Genomic DNA, 24,916 nt, shown 5'->3' with positions numbered 1-24,916 from the left:
GGAACACTGGAGCAAATACGTAATGGAGGGCCCTGGAAGAAGATGGAGTGTAGTTTGCAAATCCACTTAGGACTTTGCCGAACAGCTGTGCCCCATCTCCACCCACCAAACGGCATGATTAAAGGACAGCGATTAGTCAGGAAAGAAATCCTTCAAAAAATAAAATCAGGAAAGGACACATTCTTGATTAGATTTTGGCTTTTGACGTTGATAGTCGGCCTTGCAAAGCCTACGAAGATGTACGTGTCTTTTCTGAACTTACCTGTCTTGTTTACGTCTTTAAAGTATTTACAGCAAATTGCCCAAGTGCTCTCCATATCGGTATTTACGACTTACCTTTTTTAAGTTTGAGAGTCAAAATCTTGTTTAATTCCTGTTCACATCCTCTTACATTGTCTGGCTCAGTGCCTTTCATAGCGTAGGCACTCAAAAACTGCTTGTAAGTACACGGTGTGGTTTTTTTTTTTTAATGAGAATTTTAAGCAAGCAGATACATATTTGAGTGTGTTTATTTTCTTAGACACCTATAACGAGGTAAGGAGCAGGTTAAGCGCCACAGGTGCCTTCTGAGACCTAGAGTTACTGCCTCAAATAACGTTGGTAGTGTGCAAGCAGAAGAATGGTTGATTGCAGCTTTCTCCACCCTTTTTCTTGTTACCTACCCATTCAACCGGAAGTTCATCATTTTAATATATAAAGTCTACACAAATTACTATTCCCCAAAGTTGAATATTAGAAAAAAATATATAAGCTGAATGCAAAAGGAAGGCTAACTTTTTGAAATCTGTACTTCTTTCCTGTGTAGAGACAGAAAACTAGAATGCAATCCTGGGATTAAATGTCTTTATTAAAGAAGTAAATGGCAACACAAATCAGCAAAAATTTTGAGAGGAGTGAGAACAGTGTAAGGGTCAGAATATGATTGTTCATTTCATGGTCTCATGGTGATTGTTCATTTCAGGGTGGCGGAAGAGCTGTGCCTGAGGACCATTGATCAATATACATAACAGATGCAGAAGGACAAGTCTAACATACTAAGGACCAAACTCTATGCCTTTTAGAAAGGGAAGTAAAACCTTACAAATTATTAAAATATTCAGCAAGATTGTATTTTAAGATTTGAAATTAAGTGATTTTCCTCAAAGTTTTCAATGCACAGGAGCAAAACTGTAAAGTAAGTAGGCTTTAAAAAGAAACACCTTTTTTGATAGAACATAGCTATTTCTAAAGTGAGTCAGGGCTTTCCCCTATTTTCATTTCCCAAGACATTATTCCCTCTTATTTTATACATTTCCCCCCAATTTCAGAAAAAGTATTACAAGAGGGGGCAGAATCAAAACAGCAAGCATCTTATCACCTTAGCCTTTTAGAAATCCTACTGTCTTATAGCAGATAATCTCAAGATTTACAAGGTATTTATCAATACTTTAAGAAATATCTGTGGTTACTAGCCCAGAGCAGGAAATCAGGAAGGTTTGAGCAATCTCTAAAGCTGATTAAAGTGAAGTAAAAGAATCAGTCCTTCCAGTTTGCACTACTGGACTACTCTCTAGTGCCCCCATCACGCCTGTTTTCTGGAATTACTATGGGGTGGGGAGGAGGGATCCCTGTGACAGTAAGTACTCAATTGCTTGAACACTTTGTGGCTTGAGGGCTTTTGAAAGAAACTGACAAAATACATTAAGTTAAATAAATAAATAGAACACAACTGGCAGATTCATCAGCACCACCTCAACACAATGGAGGGGAGAGAACAAGATTAATAGGGGAAAAGGAAGAAAAGAAAGGGGCTTAAAAGGGAAGACAATGAGGGTAAGGTTGTAGGAGAGAGTAGTCTTGGATTTAGAGCAGATCCAATTCGAAGGAGTGGATGCTGGCAATGGGAGCTCTCCAGAAGTTGAAGGTGCTGTACTCAAGGAGAGCATCGCCTTCAGGGTTTTTCTCCTGCTCTGTTCCAGTTGTTTGCCCGGTCATTTTGCCAACGCTGCTGTCCTTGACCTTGTAGATGGATGTATCTGACAGACCCAGGCTTTCCAGCTCCGACAGATCCAGTTCTGGAATGGGCATCCTCCAGAAAAGAAAGGAGCTGTACTGGCTACTCACAGGGTCCCTCATAACTTCCTAGAAAGAAATCACTTGTCAGTCTTCATGCTACAGCAACCTCTTTGTGGCCCACAACCTTTCTTTATATAGAAACTTGACATCCCCATTTGTCTAGTTCCTTAGGATGAACTCCAGGAACCCTTCTATTACCATGCTCTACTATTTCCAAACTTCTCCCCAACTTAGAATGACTTATTTACTACCTTCTACTTCAAGTTGATCTTAAGTCTGGTTTTCTTTCTTTTTTCTTTTAATTTTATTTATTTTAGTGAAGAGAGAGAGAGACAGAGAGAAACAGAGAAAGAAGTGGGGGAACAGGAAGCATCAAGTCTCATATGTGCCTTGACCAGGCAAGCCCAGGGTTTCGAACTGGCAGCCTCAGCATTCCAGGTTGATGCTCTATGCACTGCACCACCACAGGTCAGGCTAAGTCTGGTTTTCAAGGTCCTCCAGAATCTGGCCCTATTCTTCCTAGTAGTAGTACATTCTCTGCTACAGTTATGCTCATTATTGTCTGGTTTAACTCTCTACATCTTTTTTTTTTTTTTTTTTCTGAAGCTGGAAACGGAGAGAGACACAGACTCCCACATGCGCCGGACTGGGATCCACCCGGCACGCCCACCAGGGGGCGATGCTCTGCCCCTCCAGGGCTTCGCTCTGTTGCGAAGAGACCCACTCTAGCGCCTGGGGCAGAGGCCAAGGAGCCATCCCCAGCACCCGGGCCATCTTTGCTCCAATGGAGCCTTGGCTGTGGGAAGGGAAGAGAGAGACAGAGAGGAAGGAGAGGGGGAGGGGTGGAGAAGCAGATGGGCGCTTCTCCTGTGTGCCCTGGCCGGGAATCGAACCCAGGACTTCTACACGCCAGGCCGACACTCTACCACTGAGCCAACTGGCCAGGGCTCTACATCTTTCTTTCTTTCTTTTTTTTTTCTGAAGCTGGAAACGGGGAGAGACAGTCAGACAGACTTCCGCATGCGCCCAACCGGGATCCACCCGGCACGCCCACCAGGGGCGATGCTCTGCCCCTCCGGGGCGTCGCTCTGCCGCAACCAGAGCCACTCTAGCACCTGGGGCAGAGGCCAAGGAGCCATCCCCAGCGCCCAGGCCATCTTTGCTCCAATGGAGCCTTGGCTGCGGGAGGGGAAGAGAGAGACAGAGAGGAAGGAGGGGGGGGGTAGAGAAGCAAATGGGCGCTTCTCCTATGTGCCCTGGCCGGGAATCGAACCCGGGACTTCTACACGCCAGGCCAATGCTCTACCACTGAGCCAACTGGCCAGGGCTCTACATCTTAAAATATTACCCAAGCCTGGCCTGTGGTGGTGCAGTGGGTAAGGCATTGACCTGGAATGTTGAGGTCACCTGTTCAAAACCCTGAGCTTTCCAGGTCAAGGCATATACAACAAGCAATCAATGAACAACTAAAGTGAGGCAACTATGAGTTGATTACTCTCCCTCCTCCCCTCTGTAAAATCAATAAATAAAATATTAAATAAATAAAATACTACCAAGTTTCAAGACTCCATTCAAGTTCCTAGAACAGCGGTTCTCAACCTGTGGGTCGCGACCCCGGCGGGGGTCGAATGACCAAAACACAGGGGTCGCCTAAAGGCGACCCACAGGTTGAGAACCGCTGTCCTAGAGGATACTTTCCCCTAAACTTATTATGTTTGCAAATACGGAACTACTTCCTGCCTTTGGTTTGATAGGTCATGGTACCAGTGAAAAGGGCTACCGTGACATTTCAGCTTTCTAGTTTCATCCTTGCCTTCTAAACCTTATTGTAAACTCACCTCTTCCAGGAAGACTTCTTAAACTTACTCAGCCCCAACTATGTATTTCTTCTTTATCTATCTACCCTAACACCCTGTAGAGTTTTACGTGACTATATTAGTTTGAAGTTACAGATCACTGTTACATGTATAGGTATAGTCTTATCTCCTTCAAGGGACTGAGAATATCCTCAAGGGTAAAAACCAGTCTACTTTGTACTGTGGGGTGGTCAGCAATGGGGGACGGCCATGTGAGGAACCTAAACCCGGGAACTTTAGCTAGAACCGCCCGCCCACATCCAGGTGCGCCAAAAGAAACTTCCCAAGAGCCCTTTGGAAAAAGCGACCATCTGCCAGCCAGTGAGATTTCACCATGTCATATTCGCTCAACCACCCTACACGGGACCCTTTAAATATCTCTCATGCAGGTCACTCCAGGACTTCCCTAGCCTCTGTCCCCCGGACCAGGGAATCTCGTCGGGCAGGAAGTGCAGTACTCAATAAAACCTTTTATTATTCCACACTTCGTGGCTCCAGCCCCTCCCTTCTTTCTGGCGGGGAAAAATACCTTACATGTACAGTGTGTCTGTAAAGTCATGGTGCACTTTTGACCGGTCACAGGAAAGCAACAAAAGACGATAGAAATGTGAAATCTGCACCAAATAAAAGGAAAACCCTGGCCCTGGCCGGTTTGCTCAGTGGTAGAGCCTCGGCCTGGCGTGCAGGAGTCCCGGGTTTGATTCCCAGCCAGAGCACACAGGAGAAGCACCCACCTGCTTCTCCACCCCTTCCCCTCTCCTTCCTCTCTGTCTCTCTCTTACCCTCCTGCAGACAAGGCTCCACTGGAGCAAAGTTGGCCCGGGCACTGAGGATGGCTCCATGGCCTCTGCCTCAGGCACTAGAATGGCTCTGGTTGCAACAGAGTTACGCCCCAGATGGGCAGAGCATCGCCCCCTGATGGGCATGCCAGGTGGATCCCGGTTGGGCGCATGCGGGAGTCTGTCTGACTTCCTCCCCGTTTCCAACTTCAGAAAAAATACAAAAAAAATAAAAATAAAAAAATAAAAGGAAAACCCTCTGAATTTCTGTAGGATGATGTGGCAGCATGTGCGCATGCGCAGATGATGACATAACACCGTGTATATAGCGGAGGGGCCTACGGCCATGCCAGTCGAGATGTGGACGGTACAGAGGAAAGTTCAGTGTGTTCTGTGGCTCGCTAAATTACAATCCATGACCAAAGTGCAACGTGAATATCGGCGCATTTATAACGAAGCGCCACCACATAGGAATAACATTACTCGGTGGGATAAGCAGTTGAAGGAAACTGGCAGTTTGGTGGAGAAACCCTGTTCTGGTAGGCCATCAGTCAGTGACGAGTCTGTAGAGGCTATACGGGATAGATACCTAAGGAACCCTAAAAAATCTGTGCATGAACCCACATCGAACTGCACTGAATAGGTATGAAACTGGGAGAGTTTTCCTTTTATTTGGTGCAGATTTCACATTTCTATCGTCTTTTGTTGCTTTCCTGTGACTGGTCAAAAGTGCACCATGACTTTACGGACACACTGTACTTTCTTCAGAAGTGCTGGGTTTTGCCCACAAAAGACATTCAAGGCTGCTGGATTAATTTTCCTTCCCTATTTAATACAGTGACTACTTTGCCATGCCCATCTATTAGTCCACAGATAAGCCTTAACAGCCTATTTCTCTCTAGCCTACCTCTGCTTCAGAATAAAACCCAGGTGGCTAAAAGAATTTTACTATGCTGTAACAGGTGTTTTTTTTTTCTCTCTCTCTCTCTCTAAAAATTTTATTTATGGATTTTAGAGAGGAGAGAGAAAGGGCAGGGGGAGAAAAAGAAAGGGCAGGGGGAGAAGCAGGAAGCATCAACTCATAGTAGTTGCTTTTTGTATGTGCCTTGAGCAGGCAAGCCCAGGGTTTCGAACTAGCGACCTCAGCATTCCAGGTCGACGCTCTTTTCACTGTGCTGCCACAGGTCAGGCAACAGGTCTCTTTTCTCTGATCACAATGCTTGAATATATTGTATAGTGAAAGCAAATAGATTGGAAACTCCAGGTAAGGAAGGTAAAGTTTAGATTGGGGAAAGGTCCTTTAACAGAATTAGACACTTTTTCATGCTTTAATGAGTACTTCTATCACCTTTTCTGTTCATCCCTCCCACACTCTAATGATATATGACTGTTACACCTCCCTGTAACCTCCACCCTGCTGCTTACTATCCAAGGGAAGCGGCAAGAAACATAAAATGTTTCCAAAGGAGCCAAGAGAACATTCCACCACCTCCAAAAATAGAACCCTGTTTCAAAAGGACTTCCTCCAACATACTCCATTGGCTTTCATCAGGCCTTGAGATGCCTAAATTGTGACCTAAAATGGTTCCAAAATAGGTTAGGCAAACATGATAACCAGTATCACACAGATACCTTAACAGCCCATATAATGAGAAATATCTCTATGAAGGCAGAAAAAGAAAACATTAATCTAAAACATGTTTTATGTGTGAATATGGGGGCTTTAAGAGTGGTGAGTAGGTAGACTCCATGTTTTTAAAGTTAAAAGTAAATTCTGGCCTGACCAGGCAGTGGCACAGTAGATAGAGCATCGGACTGGGATGCAGAGGACCCAGGTTCGAGACCCCGAGCTTGCCAGCTTGAGCATGGGCTCATCTGGTTTGAGCAAAGCTCACGAGCTTGAACCCAAGGTCACTGGCTCTAGCAAAGGGTTACTTGGTCTGCTGAAGGCCCACGGTCAAGGCACATATGGGAAGGCAATCAATGAACAACTAAGGTGTTGCAACACGCAATGAAAAACTAGTGATTGATGTTTCTTATCTCTCTCTGTTCCTGTCTGTCTGTCCCTGTCTATCCCTCTCTCTGACTCACTGTCTCTGTACAAAATAAATAAATAATTTTTTAAAAAAAATTCTGAAAAAAATTTTAAAAATAAGAGATTTCTGAGTTGCTCTTTTTGTTCTTAGGTTCAAGCTCCAAAATAAACCTTGGGAACTGAGCATTACTCAGCAGAGACGCTGCTTAGGAGTGTGATGCTGGGACTGCGATAGTATGGGAACATGTCAGAAAGGTGAGGTCATCATCCTATAATATTCAGCTCTGATCATCTCTACAATAATTTGCAGACATGTGCACAGAAAGAGAGCTACAAAAAATGGTTGTACACCCTGGCTGGGTAGCTCAGCTGGTTAGAGCGTCATCCCAATATGCCAAGGTTGTGGGTTCCATCCCTGGTTGGTCACATACAAGAATCAACCAGTTAATGCATAAATTAAGTGGGACAGCAAATTGATGTTTCTCTTTTTCTGTCTCCCCTGTCTTCTCTCAAATCAATAAATAAAATTTTAATTAAAAAAAAAAAGTTGTACCTATCAACCAATCAACCAAGGTTTAAGTCTAGAGCTATAGAGATCCTAAGATGTAAACCTTAGGAGACAATCATGTTACTTTTGCTCACAGAGAATTTTACTATTAACCAGTTATTTGCCTATATAGCTGACTTCTTTTATATTTCCTCCCTTATAGTTCTCTCTAGTGAAAGCTTTGTATAATGCTGGGCAAATATATAACCTCTTTAAAAAATAGAATCATAAGGGGAAGAAAAATCGTAAACTTTTTTTTTCATAGACTTTTAAAAAAAGATTTATTGATTTTAGAGAGAGAGAGAAAGGAGGTGGGTAGGAGCAGGAAACATCAACTCATAATTGCTTCCCGTATGTGCCTTGACCCGGCAAGCCCAAGGTTCTGAACTGGTGACCTCTGCATTCCAGGTTGACGCACTGTCCACTGTACCATCAAAGGTCAGACAAAAATCATAGATTTCTAAAACTAGAAAACACTTTATAAATTATCTAGTGACTTGTGAAGCCTCCCAGCCAGTTTTAAAAAAATCCAGGTCTCATAATTCCCAGTCTGATCTCTTTTGATTTGTTGTGCATCGATAGTTGCCTACAGCTTTTAATTAATTAATTGTTTTATTTATTGCTTTTTAGAGAGAGAGAGGAAGGGCAAGAGAGACAGAAAAAGAGAAACATCATTTTTTTCCCATTCATTTATGTATTCACTGGTCGATTTTTTTTTAACTGAGGTTTTTTAGATTTTATTTATTCATTTTTATTGGAGCGAGAGAGAGAGAAAGAAGGAGAGAGAGAGAAGAGGGGAGGAGCAGGAAGCATCAACTCCCATATGTGCCTTGACCAGGCAAGCCCAGGGTTTCGAACCGGCGACCTCAGCGTTCCAGGTCGACGATTTATCCACTGCGCCACCGCAGGTCAGGCGTCTGGTTGATTTTTATATGTGCCCCGACCAGGGATCAAATCAGCAATCTTGGTGTATGGGGACAATACTCTAACCAACTGAGCACCTACCTGGCCAGGGCACCTACCGCATTATATAATCCTATACCTATACTCTCAAAACTTGCAAGAATTCTTAGTTCCTGAGAAGCAGCTATTCAGTGGATTAGGTGTTGATTGTTCCTGTGGTTCTGATCTGAATCTGAGAAAGGGAAAAAGCTCTGACAAACTGACTCCTTTTCTTATAGTCAGTACATGTAGCAAAGATGTCCAACCCCTGAATTTCTGGCAGAGCCTCTCTTGGCAATTGAAAAGGTAAGGGAGCCCTGGCTGGGTGGCTTGGTTAGTTAGTGCATCATCCAAAGTACAGAGGTTGCTGGTTTGCTCTGCAATCAGGGTACATACAGGAACAGTTTGATGTTCCTGTCTCTCTTTCTCTTGCTGAAATCAATAAATAAAAAATTTAAAAGCTAAGGAAAATTTCATGAAATATTTATTAACTTAAAAGGCCTAAAAATCTCTAGCTATGACTCAGAGACACGCACAGAGAGTACCAAATGCATTCTAGACACTCATACAAGCATTAACTACATTTAAAATTAGTCAAGAACATCAACTACACAGAAAATTGAAGCTAAAATACCCTTTACATTGATAATGAAATTTAAAATTTTAATATAGTATCAATTTAATTTCCAAATACCCAAATTTTTCAAAAGGTCTCTTTTCCCTTCCCTTTCTCTTCCCCTCCTCATTTGCTTGATTAGCAAATATATATAAAAAGACATCAGTCTGAGCCACACAAATACACCCACATACCCTTTGTCCAGACCCTCAGTGGGAATCCAGGGCCTACCCCACTAGGCCTTACTGTGTCATGATGCTACTATGGAGTGGAAGGACAAGGGATGGTGATAGTGGGGAATGGAAGTGCCCTGGCTTCTCCATATATGTGCCTCATTCTGGTCTTGGATTTTTATATTAGGCAGTCCTTCTCCTGCCTATTCCACTGAGCTGCAAATAAGCTTTCCTATTCCAGAAACTGCCCATATACCTAGCTCTTGTGGGCTGTACTAATTTCAATATGGGGTCAGGTAGTTCTCCAACACAGAGGTCCCCACTTTCCTACCTCAAGCTGCCTTTCTTTGGAGCAAAGGTTTGAGATGGGAAGGAGACTGTTAAAAGAAAGGTCAGGATTAATCTCAAAATTATCACATATCCATCCCCCTAAACTCCCTCCTATGGAGACAAGTTTGGGGTGAGGGTAGACATGTCAATAGAACACTACAGAAAAAATAAAAGAAACAGGGAAATAGAGGCTAGAGCAATACAGTAGAACTAGAGATTCATCAAAAAACAAATTATAGCTTGAAAGGAATGTACAGATAACTAGACTGAGGATAAAATACACAGGACAATAAATTACAGGCGGATAGATACTTGAAATGAGATAAATGCTAAAAAAATAACTACAGGTAAATTGTTAAAAATTAATATCTGTGTACAGGATTATACAGCATGGATGGAGATGTGAGGCAAGAGATGTAAAACAGTGAGCAAATGACTACCCGTTGTTCATAGCGGCGCCTTCTCACTTCTTGAACTGTCTTCCAACCTCATCCTTATTTGGGGTTCTCAACCTAACCAGAAGCAGCTGCTTTTCTATCTTTGCAAACCTTGCCCCCCTCCCTCAGTTTAGTTTACCTGTTATCAGTGAATTACTAGTGTGCTCCAAAGATGGAAGGAGAACCCCAGGGCTCCGGTCCCTGCTCTGGGTTGGAGAGAAAGGCAGCTATGGGGGCTTTTCTTGCTTTGTCTTCTCGCTCCCTTCCCCTCTTCAGGAATTGAGTCGGTCGGCTCAGTCTCCCCCTGCAATGCAGCCCCTCCTAAGGAGGGCGGAAGGACTCCCTGCCCCTCCCTGCCTGACTCAGCTAATTCAAAGGATAGGTTCCGAACGCTTTCCGGAGGGAGACAGGATTAAGGTATCTCCGAAGGTTTATTGGTCTATTGCAGCTCTTTCAGCAGCCCCCATGCTGACTGCGGGTGCATTGAATAAGCAGCTAATTGTCCTCTGATTTTAGGTTTGTGGATTAAAAAATCTTAATTCTAGACACAGTGGATTGCCCCTGTATGTCCTAATTTAAGGATTTCAGGTTATGAAGTGTTTCTGAGAATCAGGAAAATTCTCCATCCCTTCCTCCAATCCCTACTCCTCCCTACTCGCTGCCCCTCACAATGGGTAAATGCCCTGTTTCATCTGGGGTAAAAACACAGAAGATTGGGGTGGGGGTGGGGGTTGTATGGGCCGTGGCCATGCAGGTTCACACTGGATTCTGGAAGAGGGTAAAGAAACGGGAGCTGGAGGATGGTGGGCCATTTTGTTTATTAAAGTCTCCTAACTGTGGACGAGCAAACAGGCAGGGAAAACCGCTTCTCTCTCTGGACTCAAGTAAAACAGGCCCTGGTGGTGGTGGTGGGGGGGGGGCTTCTTCGGCAAATAGCAAGTAACGGCCGCTCCCAGTGGTGTCAGGCAATCCGCAATTTACAACCTGCCGCCCTGAAGGCAAGAACCCGGAAGCCTTACATAGACTATACACACATTGTGCTGCCCCTGCTCATGCACCAATCAGGCTAAGTACAAGGTGAGCAAGCCTAACACGCTTGTAACACACTTATTTGCCCAACAGGGGTGCTTCTGAGAATCTCGAATTTGGTTGGGTCCGGGGGACGTGGGGGTTCTGCTTCGTTTGGTCCTGCATTGCCTTGCCCGGAAGAAGAGCAAACGATCAGGGGGGCCCAGTTCGGGTGCCCTGCCCTCACCGAGGGGCCCACAGGCCGCGGTGCGCCTGGCAGGGGCGGTGGCCCTCGGGTACCCGGTGCAGCGCTGCTTCGGGGCGGGGGTGGGGGGTCTGTGCGTCCTCCTCCCAGCCCGACGGGTTTCGTAATCGCGTCGCCGCCGTTTCCGCCCTCGGCCAGCCCCACCTCTGCCGGCCCGCCCTCGGCTTCCTACCGCGCGGAGAAGCGAGTCTGGGAACCCCACACTGGAGGGCAAGGAGCGGGGGCCCTCTACAAACTGCAGCCGGGCACCTCGATGCCGGAGCGGAGCAGGTGAGACCACGAAGTTGGTCCCCGCTAGTGCGCCTCGCGCGCCCTGCCCGGCGGCGCCGCACCGGATGCTGGGGGTGGGGGAAGGGATCCAGGGCTGGGGACCCGCTGGGTCAGTGCGAAAGGGATGCGCCCCCTGAGTAACCGATCTGTCCACGCTCTTGCTGCGCTCAGGCCGAGGCCGCTGAAGAGTTGAAGGGAAAGCAGGCCTGGGGTGCTGGGAGAAGGTCTCCTCTGAGATTCACTGACCTCGGTGGTGGCGTGTGCGGGACAAAGTGGGGCCGAGCTGGGTCCTGGAATGTCTAAATCAGACTGGAGTAGCCACAGAAGACAGTGACAAAGTCTGAAAGATTCACCGATGGGTCCCAATCCTAGTTCAGCGTTGGGAGGAGCAGAGAATTTCTGGGTAGAGTTGGGAAGTTGGCAGAAATGGAGTCACTGTAATTGGAATGACTGAATTTTTTTTTTTTTTTTGAATGACTGAATTTATTGGGGAGGGGGAGCTTAGGGTCTACTTCTGTTTCATATTAAGCCCCTACAAGACCTTTCCTGGGGAAGGGCACGGTTGGTTCTGGGGCAAATGCCTGCCACTTGTTTGGAAAGTGGGGTCTACTCCTACTTTTCTAGAGCCCCCCTCCCCCCCCATAGCCCTCCATGTCTGGAGGTCTCTACAGAGGACCAGCTGCAGTCCTGGGCTTATTGCCCACTCCGTTCTCTTAATTCTCTTTCTTTCCAACTGCTTCTTGTGAAGGCTTGTCAAGCAGCGGGTTGGAGGCCTTGAGGCTGCGGGCAGTGGGACCGGGAAAACCTGTTTGGGGCTAGAACAGGACAGGGGAACTACCTCTGTACATCCTTCCCCCTGGAACCTTTCTCCCATCCCTTCTCCTGCTCAGTCCCCAATAGTTTTGAAGCTGTTAAGCCCTGGTGTGACCTTGGTGTCTCCCAGCTCCAATTCAGCCTTCCTATTTGGGACGCAGGCCCAGTTCTCAGAGATAGTTGGCATCAGGATGTGGATTTATGCGATATAATCCTGATCCCTCCTGCTGTTTTCCAGCCCCTCCCCTTAACTGTGGGGTTAAAAGAGTGGGCCACATTTGGTACCTCTTCCTGGTCTTACCAGGTCAGAACTTCATTTTCCTCAACCATCTTCAGGTATTTTAAAGAATGAGAATGGCAGTCACTCTTACTTTCCTTGCCTTTGCCTTTTTCTTCCCAAGCTCCCACCCTGGATTTCACCCTGCCCAGTTTTCTCTACACTCTGACCCCATCCCCCATGTCTTAGAGACCCTTATGTCCTAGGGAATGGAATTTCCTGGTCACTTCTCATCATCATTGGTCATTTCATGCCACGTCCCACACACACTTTCCCTCCACCCAGCTCTGACCAGGTCCCTGGAAAAGGAACAGAAACATCCTTGTTCCCTCTACTGTCACTTTCCCTCTCTCTCCCCTCCCACCATCCACTTCTGTCCACTCAGCTTTGAGCAGGGGGATGTTGGGGAGAGTTCAGTCTCAGTACAGCCTGTCTGGTGGTGTTGGAGGTTTCCTCTGATTCTTCATTGTTTTCTTCATCATCCCCCACCCCTGCTTCCAACCCTTTCCCCGGCTGCCACCACCATCACAACAAACAAAGCCTGTAACTGACTTCCCCATTAACCACAGCTCCCCTTTCTGGACAACTGTGTTCTGACTTCCTATCTCTTTACTCCTCCCCTCCAGTGGTGGGAAGGGAAGTAAGAAAGCCCAGACTCCTGGGTCCTTCCCTTCCTTAGAAGCTATATCTCAGTGTTTGTGTGATCTCATCTCAAGACTTTTTTTTTTTTTTTTTTTAATATTCCTTAAAAAACCCTCAGTTCTTAGATTAGTTTAGGGTGCCGGGGCCTCAGACTTCCAGGCCTGGAGGGACAGTAGGTTCATATTCATGCTCAAGTGTAGTATTTATAAAACTACCCTGTTTAGAAACTTTGAGGTTGCCTGTGTTATAGGACTGGAAAATGCAGTAAGTATAGAGAAAAATCAGGTGTGTCCTACCCTGGCTGGCAGTAATGAAAGTTTTTCCTTCCTAATGCTATTGGAAAGTTCTTTGTGTCTAGTTGGCTGATGATACTTGGGGATGGAAGTGGTGAGAAAGAAGGAGAGAACAGGTCACAACATGAGGGGAGGAGGGAGGCAGGCAGGCGCAGAGCAGTGTGGCACGATAGAACACGTGAAGAGGGTGGGGAGGCTGGAAAAGGATTTCTCACGGGACAGACGATACCTGGCACATGTACCTGCAACCTCTGCACAGATGGTCTGTACAGACATACATACAGAAATGTGGTTGTGCCATATGTGTGCAGACAGATGCACATGTGGGAGTGCAGTAATACAGTGCACAGAAACAGTGCACAGCCTTGAGGAAAGATCTCAAGGTCAAGTTATAAAAGAACTGTTAAATGTCTTTGGGAAGGGTTGGATATCATTTGAGGAAATGAGGAGGAACAAGGGCAGGGAATAAAGAGAATGAATAAATTCCTCACTGTGGAAAGTCTTTCTTGAGGATGAACCTGCTGTAGTCAGTCACCTAGGATTTAGGTAGTCAAGGTCTAAAAGAAAATCTAGGTGTTAGGATAAGGTAAGGAATAAGGGAGGGACGGGGTGGAGGCCTTGTTTATGAGAAAAAAACCACCATTTCCTCTTCAGAGTCACTTAAGTGCCCCTCCCCGTTTGCTCTAAACCCAAGGAGAAAGGAGGTGGAGCTTGTAGTACCCCCAAACCTAGCTCATTTCTGCCACTACCCTTTGGTCTCTCCAGTCCTCTTACCGTAAATGCTTTCAGCCCCCTTCCTCTCCCTTGCTACCAGCAGCTGCTGCTGCTGCTTAACCCTTTCGTGTCCTTTGGTTCTTTTCCTTTCTCTGAGTCACACTGTGAGGTTATGTTTGGAGGAGGTTAGTGTTGGGTATAGGACTAGGGCCTTTAAAGAGGAACAGAATCTGGGCTCATCAGGAGGCTTCTCAAAGACAGAAGGACTTCTCATTCATTTTCTTCTCTTTCTCCTGCTCATCCAGGATTCCAAGCCTGAGGAAGACAACCTTGTACCCACCTGCCCACTTCACTCTGTGGCCCTGCTAGTCTCCCAGGGTCTGAGACACTGATCTTTGTTGCTCAGCTAAGGGTCCCAGGACTCTACTTTGTCTAGACCATCTTGCTGAGTGAATCCAGGGTGTGTTACACCTGAAAGGAGTGAGGAGTGGTCGGTCAAGGCACCAGAGCAAGAGCCCTCTAGGGCCTCAGGCAGAGGAGTGAAACTGGAACCATCAGGGAACATGAGTGAATTTTGGCACAAACTGGGCTGCTGTGTGGTAGAGAAACCCCAGCCGGTGAGTCTCCCCACACTACCCCCACCCCAGCACACAAAGAAATCAGTTATTATATACTGTGAAGTAGATGTAACACCCAGGATGTGCTTTCTGAAACGCACACCTCTTGCCTCCCTCTCTGTCAGGACAGTTTCTGTAGCCAGGCAGGTGTGTACTCGATACTTGATCTTAGCCAAAAGGCTGAGAAGCGATATGTGCACTAGAATAAAGGGGACTGAGAGATGGAAGAAGTGAATAGTCTTAGCTATCACTTCCTGTTCCTGTTCTGAGTTGCTTTGCGTTGTGTTTGTAGGTGGAGTTTAATACCTGTCAGCTTTCCCCATTGTTTCATCAGCCAGAGGTGACCTTGATGTGTCCTTTCTTTGTTCAGTGTTCACTCTCCAGGCCACTGCCCTTAGCACCCTGCCTGTGTCCTCTGTGTTTGTCACTCCAGCCTTGCCTTTCACACCCTAGTGATTTATTTTTCTATTATGATGCCATATCACCTTTCCTACCAGGCCCCCAGATCTTCCCTTAGTGGTTTTCAAGACTTTTTCCTTCCTCCACTGTGACTGCAGGAGGGGGATTCAGATATAACTCCCCTATTTTCTTCAAGCAGAAGAAGAGGAGACGGATCGACCGGACCATGATTGGGGAACCAATGAATTTTGTCCACCTGACTCACATTGGCGCGGGGGAAATGGGGACCGGAGATGGACTTGCCATGGTAATAAGGGAATGGGGAGCTTGACATGGTGTTGTGGCCTAGAGCTCTTCCTCTTTTTGAAAGTTCAAACAAGGGACATAACAGAATACTTGATGGGGAACTAAGAACCTAGGATTCTACTTCAGCTCGCCAGTTGTGTAACCCTTGGACCTGGCATTTCAGGTCTCTAGCCTAGGCTACCTCATCTTTACAATTAGCAAGTTGTTATTAATTGGAATGGGAAATATGTATGTCTTTAAGAGTTACTTGGGCCACATTTTCCAAAGACCATAACCCTTCTTCTATTCGTGAAAATCTGCTACAGTCCCAGTGCCACAGTAAGTCATATTGTGGTCGGGAGAGTTGGAGCAGGAAGAAGGCTGAGTACCTCTGTCCTAAATAACATCTAATATGGCCCTGGCCGTTTGGCTTAGTGGTAGAGTGTCGGCCTGGTGTGCAGGAGTCCCGGGTTCGATTCCTGGTCAGGGCACACAGGAGAAGCACCCATCTGCTTCTCCACCCCTTCCCCTCTCCTTCCTCTCTGTTTCTCTCTTCCCCTCCCACAGCCGAGGCTCCATTGGAGCAGTTTTCCCGGGCGCTGAGGATGGCTCTGTGGCCTCTGCCTTAGGCACTAGAATGGCTCTGGTCGCAACAGAGCAATGCCCCAGATGGGCAGAGCATCGTCCCCTGATGGGCATGCCAGGTGGATCCCGGTTGGGCGCATGCGGGAGTCTGTCTGACTGCCTCCCCGTTTCCAACTTTAGAAAAATACAAAAAAATTAAAAAATTAAAAAACAAACAAACATCTAATATGTATTTCTGCTCTCAAAATAAGGGAGGCCCTGGCCAGTTGGCTCAGTGGTAGAGCGTTGGCCTGGCATGCAGGAGCACCGGGTTCGATTCCCGGCCAGGGCACACAGAAGTGCCCATCTGCTTCTCCACCCCTCCCCCTCTCCTTCCTCTCTCTCTCTCTCTTCCTGTCCTGCAGCCAGGGCTCCATTGGAGCAAAGTTGGCCCAGGCGCTGAGGATGGCTTTATGGCCTCTGCCTCAGGCGCTAGAATGGCCCTGGTTGCAACAGAGCAATGCCCCAGATGGGCAGAGCATCGCCCCCTGGTGGGCATCCCGGGTGGATCCCGGTCGGCGTATGCGGGAGTCTGTCTGATTGCTTCCCCATTTCCAGTTTCAGAAAATTACCAAAAAGGGGGGGGGGATGGGCCTGGAGATAGTGAAAGGGTCTTTTCACCAATTGCAAAACTTAAGATAACTATGATAGGGACCTTTGTGAGAGGATTCTATTAGTAAAATAATTTTTGTCTAATCCTCACAAAGGTTAGTGTGAAGGGAAGGCATTGAGACCTCTCTTGAAAGAATGGTGATTAATTTTAACCTTTCCCATCACTTCTTGGCCTTTTGGCTAAGATCAAGTATAATTTTATCCTTTTTTGGTGATTTTATTGTCAAGGAGGTGGGGCCAGCCTCTCCCATGGAGGGCATAGGGGAAATCTCTGATCTGACATGAAGACTTAAGAAAGGGTTTCACATGTGCTTTTTCACAGACAGGTGCAGTTCAGGAGCAGATGAGATCCAAGGGAAACCGAGACAGGCCATGGAGCAATTCTAGGGGCTTGTAGCTCCAACAGGAATGGTGAGTGATTAGAAAAAGCCACCCAACACATCCGGTGCCTGCCAGCTCCTGCTGATACCGTGCCTCAGAACCCTGATCATCTGCAAGTATGCGAATCGAGGGAAGGATGAATTAGCCTGGGAGGGTTGGTAATATAGGATCCAGAAAAGCAGTGAGAAAGGGATGGGCAGACAAATAGAGATAAGAGCACATTATGGAAATAGTCTGCATTGGGTGGTGCCTTTCTCCCTGAGTCCTTGGTTTTCTTTGAGACTAATCTCTCTTTTTTTTTTTTTTTTTTTAACTCAGGTTCTACTGTCTAAAGTTTCCACTCTGTGCTCAGCTCAGGAGAGCTGCTGCCCCCACCAGATGCCTCCTAGAACCAGTGCGCCCGGGGCCTCTCTCCTCCTTATCTGCCTGATAGTGCCTCAGAAGGCTTGGGAGCTGGACTCCCTCTACTCCCTCTGGCTGTAGCCCCTCCTGGAGATGGGGTCAAGGCAGCAGGACTGACCAAGTGACTACTGGTTGGCCAGAGGAGCTCAGCTGAAGCCCTGGACACTCTCAGATCTGAAATAGGAGTTTCTAGAAACCTGGAATGAGTTCCCTTCTGAATGATGGTCTGGGCGCCACCTGTTTTTAAACTATTAACCTGGAACTCCTTAAATGGCAGGTGGGTGAGGTTACCAACCTGAAGCTGGCTTTGCTGAGAAGCTCTCTATCTTCTCCCTCCTCCTGGAATGAACTGAAGTAGGTGTAAGGCAGGGGCTAGGAGCGTTACCAGTGCCTAGTCTACTATCTTTAAGTCTCAGACCTTAAGCTCACAGCTCTTCAATCTCTGCCAATTCCAGCATCTTTCTCTAATTAGGCCTCTAACCCTGTTTCTATAGCATTGCTAGCTCCACCATATCTTTTCTTTTTTTTTTTAATTAAAATTTTAAGATGAGTTCTCTTAATTGCCCCCCCTCCACACACACACACACACACACACACACACACACCTTGTTTCCCATAGAATAAGAGTTAAGAGATGGATATTAACCTGATGACATTCTAATTAAGTTTGGGGCCTGCCATCTGCCAGCCTCCCTGCTGGCCCAGGTAAGAGGAGGAAGAGGGATCTGGAGAGAAACCCAGAATGCAGCAGTGCTTCAAGTTATGTCTCAGGGTGGACTTCCTTCCTGACCATGAAGGATGGCAGGTAGGGAGATAAATTGGTTGAAAACAATCATATGTGAGTTTAGAAATCTTAAGATCCTCACAACTTGGAAGCAGGGAGATCCGTAGGACAAGGTTTCTCAATCTAGACACTTTGAGCCTGACCAGACAATGGCGCAGTGGATAGAGCATTGGACTGGGACTCGGAAGACCCAGGTTCGAAACCTGCGTTCACCAGCTTGAGCGTGAGATCACAGACGTGACCCCCATGGTCGCTAGCTTGAGCCCAAAGTAGCTGGTTTGAGCAAGGGGTCACTCACTCTGCTGTAGCACCTCCCCCCCACCCCCCACCCCCCTGTCAAGGCACATATGTGAAAGCAATCAGTGAACAACTAAGGAGCTACAATGAAGAATTGATGCTTCTCATCTCTCTATCTGTCTGTCTGTCTCTATCTGTCCCTCTCTCTGTGTCAAAAAAAAAAAAAAAATCTAGACATTTTGGGCTGGATAATTCTCAGTAATGAGGGATTTGTCCTTTGCATTATAGAATGTTTAGAAGTGACCCTGGTCCACCCTAGTTAATTACAACCAAAAATGTCCTAGACATTGCCGGGTGCCTCCTAAGGGGCAAAAGCACCCCCAGTTGAGAGAACATTTATTCCTCTCAGATTTCTGTCCACCCCCCTCCCCATTCCATTAGTCATCCTAAGCCTGAGTCTTTTTTTTTTTTTTAAAAAAAGCTGGAAACAGGGAGAGACAGTCAGACAGACTCCCACATGTGCCGGACCGGGATCCACCCGGCACGCCCACCAGGGGGCGATGCTCTGCCCATCCTGGGCGTCGCCATTTTGCGACCAGAGCCACTCTAGCGCCTGAGGCAGAGGCCACAGAGCCATCCCCAGCGCCCGGGCCATCTTTGTTCCAATGGAGCCTTGGCTGCGGAAGGGGGAGAGACAGAGAGGAAGGCACGGCAGAGGGGTGGAGAAGCAAATGGGCGCTTCTGTGTGCCCTGGCTGGGAATCGAACCCGGGTCTTCCGCATGCCAGGCCAATGCTCCACTAAGCCTGAGTCTTGATGAACTAGATCCCCTGGAAAGTAGGCTTAGTAGGACTGCACATAATGTCCACATTGTTCTGTAGTCATTATGTTGCTTGTGCTTGAGTTTCTCTGTGATGGACATGAGCTATATACTTCTCCCTTCTTGCTCTCTGGAGGAGGAGTTCCTGCAGTGGTGGGATTAGGGAAGGGAGGGAGAGAAAAGCAATGGAGCTATAGACACCCCAGCACTGGCCTCCCCAGATTTTAAGCTCAATTTTTGTGCCCTAGTCCAGGAACCAGATACAAAGAAGACTCAGGGAGTTTTGTCTGAAGAACAGGTCCCCTCCCCACCTAGCTGAAGAGTCTGCTTTAGGTAAGAAAGGGATGGAGGAGCAGGGTCTTTAGGAATTTTGTTTTTTCAGGTGTTTTCTGTCATGGCTCCTTCCTTGCAGGGAGATTAGGAAAGCAGAACAGGACAGATGAGCAGAAGGCAGGAGTCTTTCAGTAGCTCAGTAATAGGAAGCATCCTGTTTGATGGTAGTGGGGATAAGGAATGTGGGAACGAGGATCCATCTGTACAGTCTGCCCCCACCTACAGTGATGGAGTTTCCAGTTTTTCAAGTTTGAGTGTATTTCCTGAAGTTTTTCAGGGTCTAAGATTGCTCATAGAGAAACTCCCAATTTGCTCTGTTCCAGTCTAGCTAGTTGCTCTGAAAGTATCTCAATATCATGAGGTTTTACTAGATCTAAAGGGCTCATAGGACAGGGTGGAAAGATGGGGGCTCCTGGAACCTCTGGTCACCCTGATCTTTAGCCTTATTCTTATGCTAATTCTTTGAGTACAATCTTTTCTTTGGTGCACTCTCTTTCTCTCTCTCTCCTTTAGCTACCTTCTCGAATGTGTATGCTACCATCACTTTAACAACATTTAAAGTGATGGGAATATTTGAGTCATAATTTATATTGAAAATTTGTTGGACTTCTAAATACATTTTTCAAATAAAAAGTTTAAGCAACATAGTTACAGAGTAATTAATCACTACAGGTGTATGTTGGGTGAAAGGATAGATATGGCTGTTGAAGATAACTCCTAGGAAGTAACTGATGTGGGATTTTGTACCATTGCCCTTTCGAGGAGAAAAGAAGGCTAAGTATTGTGAAGGCAAGACCACCATCATCTAAGGGCTCAACTCCTGCTTGGCATTCATCTGAGATCTTTAAAAAAAAAAAGTACTTATTTAAAAACAACTTTGGGAATGAGGAAGATGAACAACATTTTATCCTGGGGGACAGGAGAAGGGCCCAAACCAGATAGGTGCTGCTAGCTACTCTATTTAGTTTTACAAGATCTCTACTTCCTCAAATACCTCTGTAAAAAGACACAAGCCCAAACAATGTTTGTTCTTTTTCTAGTTTTGTTTTTCTGAACTAAAAATACCCAGTGGATGCTGGGATTGAAAGGGGAAGAGGGGTTGAGATGCTGACACCTCTTCTTGCAGATCAAGTGGCCATTACCTTCGGTTTCTCTCTATCTGGGTAAGGAAACAAAATAGAGAAAAGAGGAAATATTATGTCATCTTTTTTCCTTGCTTCATCTCCCGCTCCCCACAAACCCGCTTTCCCTCAATACTATGGCCCCCTGTTGATGCTTAATATTGAATAATAAGATTGGACACATAAGGACAAAGACAAAAACAAATGGGCAGAATTACCATGTATACATTTTATTGTCCTTCCCTCTCCCCAAAGGCCCTGTTATCCTATCAATTGAGGATATTTCACCAGTTCAATCAGAGCCTTTGGTAGCTCAGTAAAACAGAGGACTGTCCTTCTCTTGAGAATCCTTAGGTTGCTGGGAATAAACATAGGACAGTTCTTGGGGATAGTGGTGGTTAAGCACTACTCTCAAACCTGGTTTAAATCCTGCTGTGACTGCCCCTTTCTAGCTTTAAAAAAAAACATTTCTTCATCTGTAAAGGGATAATAATACCTCATAGGGTTGTTGGAAGGTTGATCCAGGTAAAGTGCACATAGCAAGACCTCAAATATTGGCTGTTGCCTGACCTGTGGTGGCGCAGTGGATAAAGCGTCAACCTGGAAATGCTGAGGTTGCCGGTTCGAAACCCTGGGCTTGCCTGGTCAAGGCACATATGGGAGTTGATGCTTCCTGCTCCTCCCCCCTTCTCCCTCTCTTTCTCTCTCCTCTCTATAATGAATAAATAAAAAATAAAAAAAAATATTGGCAGTTGTTACTGTTAAACTGCATTAATAGCTGAAAACTTAATTATCTTCCATATCCATTAATTACCTGTGCATCAAGAATTCTTGACATCTCGTGCCCTGGCCGGTTAGCTCAGTGGTAGAGCGTTGGCCTGGCGTGCAGGAGTCCCGGGTTCGATTCCCAGCCAGGGCACTCAGGAGAAGCGCCCATCTGCTTCTCCATCCCTCCCCCTCTCCTTCCTCTCTGTCTCTCTCTTCTCCTCCCAAAGGCAAGGCTCCATTGGAGCAAAGTTGTCCCAGGCGCTGGGAATGGCTCTATGGCCTCTGCCTCAGGCGCTAGAATGGCTCTGGTTGCAACAGAGCAACGCCCCGGATGGGCAGACCATCGGCCCCTGGTAGGCATGCCAGGTGGATCCCAGTTGGGCACATGCGGGAGTCTGTCTGACTGCCCCCCCTTTCCAACTTCAGAAAAATAAAAATAAATAAATAAATAATAATAATAAAAGAATTCTTGACATCTCTACAATCTTAACAATTTGGTTAATTACCCAGTGACCAATAATACATCTAAAACCAACCAGTTCAAGTGGAATACATGGCCAGCAATAACGCGAATAAACCAATGCATATTATGAATCAGTAACCAAACAGATAACAGTTCATGTAAGCACACTGGCTGGTTTAGCAACAGGCTTCGGCTATCAGGAATTTTTAGATCCATCAACAAAATCCTGGCTCATCACCAAACACTTACTGGTTGCATCTTTGTGAACACTGAAGAAAGGCTGTTCCAAATTTCCTCCAGCCCAGTCCTCACCTGCCTCCAAAAAGCAAGAGCTGGGCTGGCCCTGGTGCTGGGGCTGGATTTGAGTTTGGTGGTGGTCTGAGTGGTGCAGCTGGTGCCAAAACACGGGCCTGAATCCAGGGGGCACTCCTCGCGACTCTGATTACAGGAACATTGCTGGTAGGTGCAAGGCCGGTGCTCTGTACGGAGTTGGCTCAGTGCCCCAATGCGAAGACGCCCGGAAAGGCCCTGCAGCCTCCCAGCCCGCGTCCGGCTCATGGTGCCCGACTTGCAGTGGCAGTGCCACGGGCCCCAGGGCATCAGCACCAGCCGCAGGTCCTCGGGAGGTGGCATGGCTGTAGGTGAGGGTTGCCTGGGGGTGGACCCTGCTGTGGACCACCGGGTCAGGCTGGTGTCAGAGAGCCGCGGGTGCTCAGTAGATCTCCAGGTGGAAGGCGGCAAGCTGGTGGTCAGCCTGTATTCTGGCTCCTGGATATTCGCTGCAAACCTTGACTGGGATCCCGGTCTTGTACTAGCGGAATTTGAATTGGTAATCTCTGAATCGGTACTGTTCTTTAGGGCGTTAATCACAACCCCCTCCTCCAAAGACCCATCCTCATCTTGCTCCCATGAACGCAACCTGCTGACGTCCGTAGACACCGTAGAGGCCAACAGCTCGGCAGCGGCGGGGCCTGCCAGGCGGTCGGCAGTGGCCACGACGTCATCCTCATCCTCCATTATTATCTTCCTCTTCGGGGGAACACCGGTCCGGAGGGTGGACCGGTAGTTGTGGGTCATCGGGTTCCTGAAGCGGAAACTGACCGGCTGTGTCCCAGTTGAAGTTGGACCTTGGGCCCCCGCCGCCGCCCGGGTCCCCAGACTCAGCAGCAGGGCCCAGAGCAGCGCGCCGGCGGCGGGGACCATGGGGCTGGATGGTGCGGGGCTGGGAGGGAGGCCTGTGACCGAGGCCGTGGCTCCTACCTTCTCGCCCTCTTGCGCTCTCAACCAACCCACCGGGTCGTTAGAACCGAGACTACTGCGGGGCTCTGAGGCACGCGCCACGCCCCTCCCCCCAGGCCTCCCCTCGGGCAGCCCCAAGGGCTGCGCTAAAAAGCCTTGGGAACCCCTGCAGCGAGAACTCCACTGACGGATTGTGATGTAAGGGGCTGGGGAAAAGAGCAGTTCACTTCCTTGGCGCACAGCTTTAATCTCTCATCGCAATTTATTAATCACTACACATCTGAATTGACTGACGAAAGGTTTTTGTTTGTTTGTTTTTTATTTATTTTTTACAGAGACAGAGAGTGAGTCAGAGAGAGAGATAGACAGGGACAGACAGACAGGAACGGAGAGAGATGAGAAGCATCAATCATTAATTTTTAATTGCGCGTTGCAACACCTGTAATTGTTCATTGATTGCTTTCTCATATGTGCCTTGACCGCGGGCCTTCAGCAGACCAAGGAACCCCTTGCTGGAGCCAGCGACTTTGGGTTCAAGCTGGTGGGCTTTTGCTCAAACCAGATGGGCCTGCACCCAAGCTGGTGGCCTCGGGGTCTCGAACCTGGGTCCTCTGCATCCCAGTCCGAAGCTTATCCACTGCGCCACTGCCTGATCAGGCTGACGAAAGGTTTTGAAAGCACTCCTTCCCAGGCTCACAGTCAGCAAACGTGACTAAGAAAGAGGGGCACGCAGTGGTTCTCCAAGATTTCGGGAGCGGATTCCTTCCTGGCTCCCATCAGGCAGGCTGGTTGTGTTGGGTTAAGCCTGCCCTTCCCATTGCCCCTGACCTTCACGGACTGCTCAAGTACCCTAGGTAAAGAGGATCTCGGCGCCTTCCTTCAAGAGGATGAGAATGACTCATAGAGATGAAGTCCGCCCAAAGTCCTACAGCTAAAGCAGCACTAAGACCCGCAGCTTTGCACTTTTCCATACAAATGCCACTGCGTGCAGCCCCTACAGCTGAAATGAAAGTTACCCAGATCAGGTTCCAGACCTGCTTTGAAGGCAAGGTCACAGAAGGAATGACACCCCCTGGAGATGTGAAGAGACAGTGGCACTGGGGTTGAGGATGAGATTTACAAAACAGCTCAGAGGTTTCAGGGGTTAGGGTGCAGGCAGACCCATATCTTTGCTTGGTTCTAAGGCCCTTTTTCCAATCCTATGCTAGGTTCTTCCTGAGCCGTGGAGATACTGGTCCAGCCTAGGAGAGAGAAAAACAGTGGTACAAAAGCAGGGCCTGGGTTTTATTCATTCGCTGGTGTCGAGGAGAAGCCAGGTGAATTGGAAGGTTGGATGCTTGAGTTGGTCATTGTAAGGTCGGTGGATGGAAGGATGGTGACGTAGGGACTCAGACCCGCCCACTTTGGCTAGGACCGCCCACAATCAAGCCCGCCAAAGGAAGCTTCCCAGGAACCATTTGGAAAGAAGTGATCGTCTGCCAGCCAGTGAAATTTTACCACATCATAGTAGCTCCACTTCCCTAGAGGGACCCTTTAAATATCTGCCATGCGGTTTAATCTTTGCAACTTCCCTAGCCTCCATGTTTCTTTCCTAGGGGCCAGGGAACCTTGCTGGGCGGGGTATGCACTCTGTACTCAATAAAGCCGTTTATTATTTCACACTTTGTGGCTCCGAGCCCCCGTTCCTTCCTTCTCGGTGGGGAAAAATACCTTACATTTTTGGTGCCGAAACCCGGGAGGAGTTAGAAGTCTGCAAGGATCGCTCCTTTCTTCTCCCCTC

General features: G+C 47.4%; 3 protein-coding genes across 5 annotated transcripts; 1 reads left to right on the top strand and 2 right to left on the bottom strand.

The window, feature by feature from the left end:
• Window positions 1-828: 828 nt before the first annotated feature.
• Window positions 829-11,297, bottom strand: MLLT11 (MLLT11 transcription factor 7 cofactor). Of its 3 annotated transcripts, none has more exons than XM_066377443.1 (2): window positions 11,216-11,297; window positions 829-2,121 (listed from the first exon to the last, which is right to left on the bottom strand). In XM_066377443.1, exon 2 carries the CDS (start codon window positions 2,113-2,115, stop codon window positions 1,843-1,845), a length of 273 nt encoding a protein of 90 aa, XP_066233540.1. In that variant the 5' UTR covers window positions 2,116-2,121; window positions 11,216-11,297; the 3' UTR covers window positions 829-1,842. The 3 variants fall into 3 exon arrangements, with proteins under 3 accessions (XP_066233540.1, XP_066233538.1, XP_066233541.1); XM_066377441.1 differs by lacking the exon at window positions 11,216-11,297 and adding an exon at window positions 9,910-10,452; XM_066377444.1 differs by lacking the exon at window positions 11,216-11,297 and adding an exon at window positions 9,335-9,380.
• CDC42SE1 (CDC42 small effector 1) lies at window positions 11,084-18,758 on the top strand. The gene is made up of 5 exons (XM_066377445.1): window positions 11,084-11,313; window positions 14,358-14,669; window positions 15,265-15,375; window positions 16,912-17,000; window positions 17,289-18,758. Exons 2-4 carry the CDS (start codon window positions 14,616-14,618, stop codon window positions 16,984-16,986), a joined length of 240 nt encoding a protein of 79 aa, XP_066233542.1. The 5' UTR covers window positions 11,084-11,313; window positions 14,358-14,615; the 3' UTR covers window positions 16,987-17,000; window positions 17,289-18,758.
• Window positions 18,759-20,260: 1,502 nt separating this feature from the next.
• Window positions 20,261-23,157, bottom strand: C3H1orf56 (chromosome 3 C1orf56 homolog). Its single transcript, XM_066377440.1, has 2 exons — window positions 22,147-23,157; window positions 20,261-20,704 (listed from the first exon to the last, which is right to left on the bottom strand). The coding sequence occupies exons 1-2, from the start codon at window positions 23,098-23,100 to the stop codon at window positions 20,684-20,686; spliced, it is 975 nt and encodes a 324-aa protein (XP_066233537.1). The 5' UTR covers window positions 23,101-23,157; the 3' UTR covers window positions 20,261-20,683.
• Between the last annotated feature and the right edge of the window lie 1,759 nt (window positions 23,158-24,916).

Source organism: Saccopteryx leptura, chromosome 3 (assembly GCF_036850995.1).
Source record: "Saccopteryx leptura isolate mSacLep1 chromosome 3, mSacLep1_pri_phased_curated, whole genome shotgun sequence".
Lineage (NCBI taxonomy): Eukaryota > Metazoa > Chordata > Mammalia > Chiroptera > Emballonuridae > Saccopteryx > Saccopteryx leptura.
Note: the sequence above shows the minus strand (reverse complement) of the source record. Positions and strands in the feature narration are given on the sequence as shown.

Coding starts and splice junctions, on each gene's coding strand:
- CDC42SE1 (XM_066377445.1), top strand. CDS start 14,616: ATGAGTGAATTTTGGCACAAACTGGGCTGCTGTGTGGTAGAGAAACCC. Junction 14,670..15,264: donor TGGTAGAGAAACCCCAGCCG/GTGAGTCTCCCC, acceptor ATTTTCTTCAAG/CAGAAGAAGAGGAGACGGAT. Junction 15,376..16,911: donor CCGGAGATGGACTTGCCATG/GTAATAAGGGAA, acceptor GCTTTTTCACAG/ACAGGTGCAGTTCAGGAGCA.
- C3H1orf56 (XM_066377440.1), bottom strand. CDS start 23,100: ATGGTCCCCGCCGCCGGCGCGCTGCTCTGGGCCCTGCTGCTGAGTCTG. Junction 20,705..22,146: donor TGTTCACAAAGATGCAACCA/GTAAGTGTTTGG, acceptor TTCCTTACCCAG/ATAGAGAGAAACCGAAGGTA.
- MLLT11 (XM_066377443.1), bottom strand. CDS start 2,115: ATGAGGGACCCTGTGAGTAGCCAGTACAGCTCCTTTCTTTTCTGGAGG.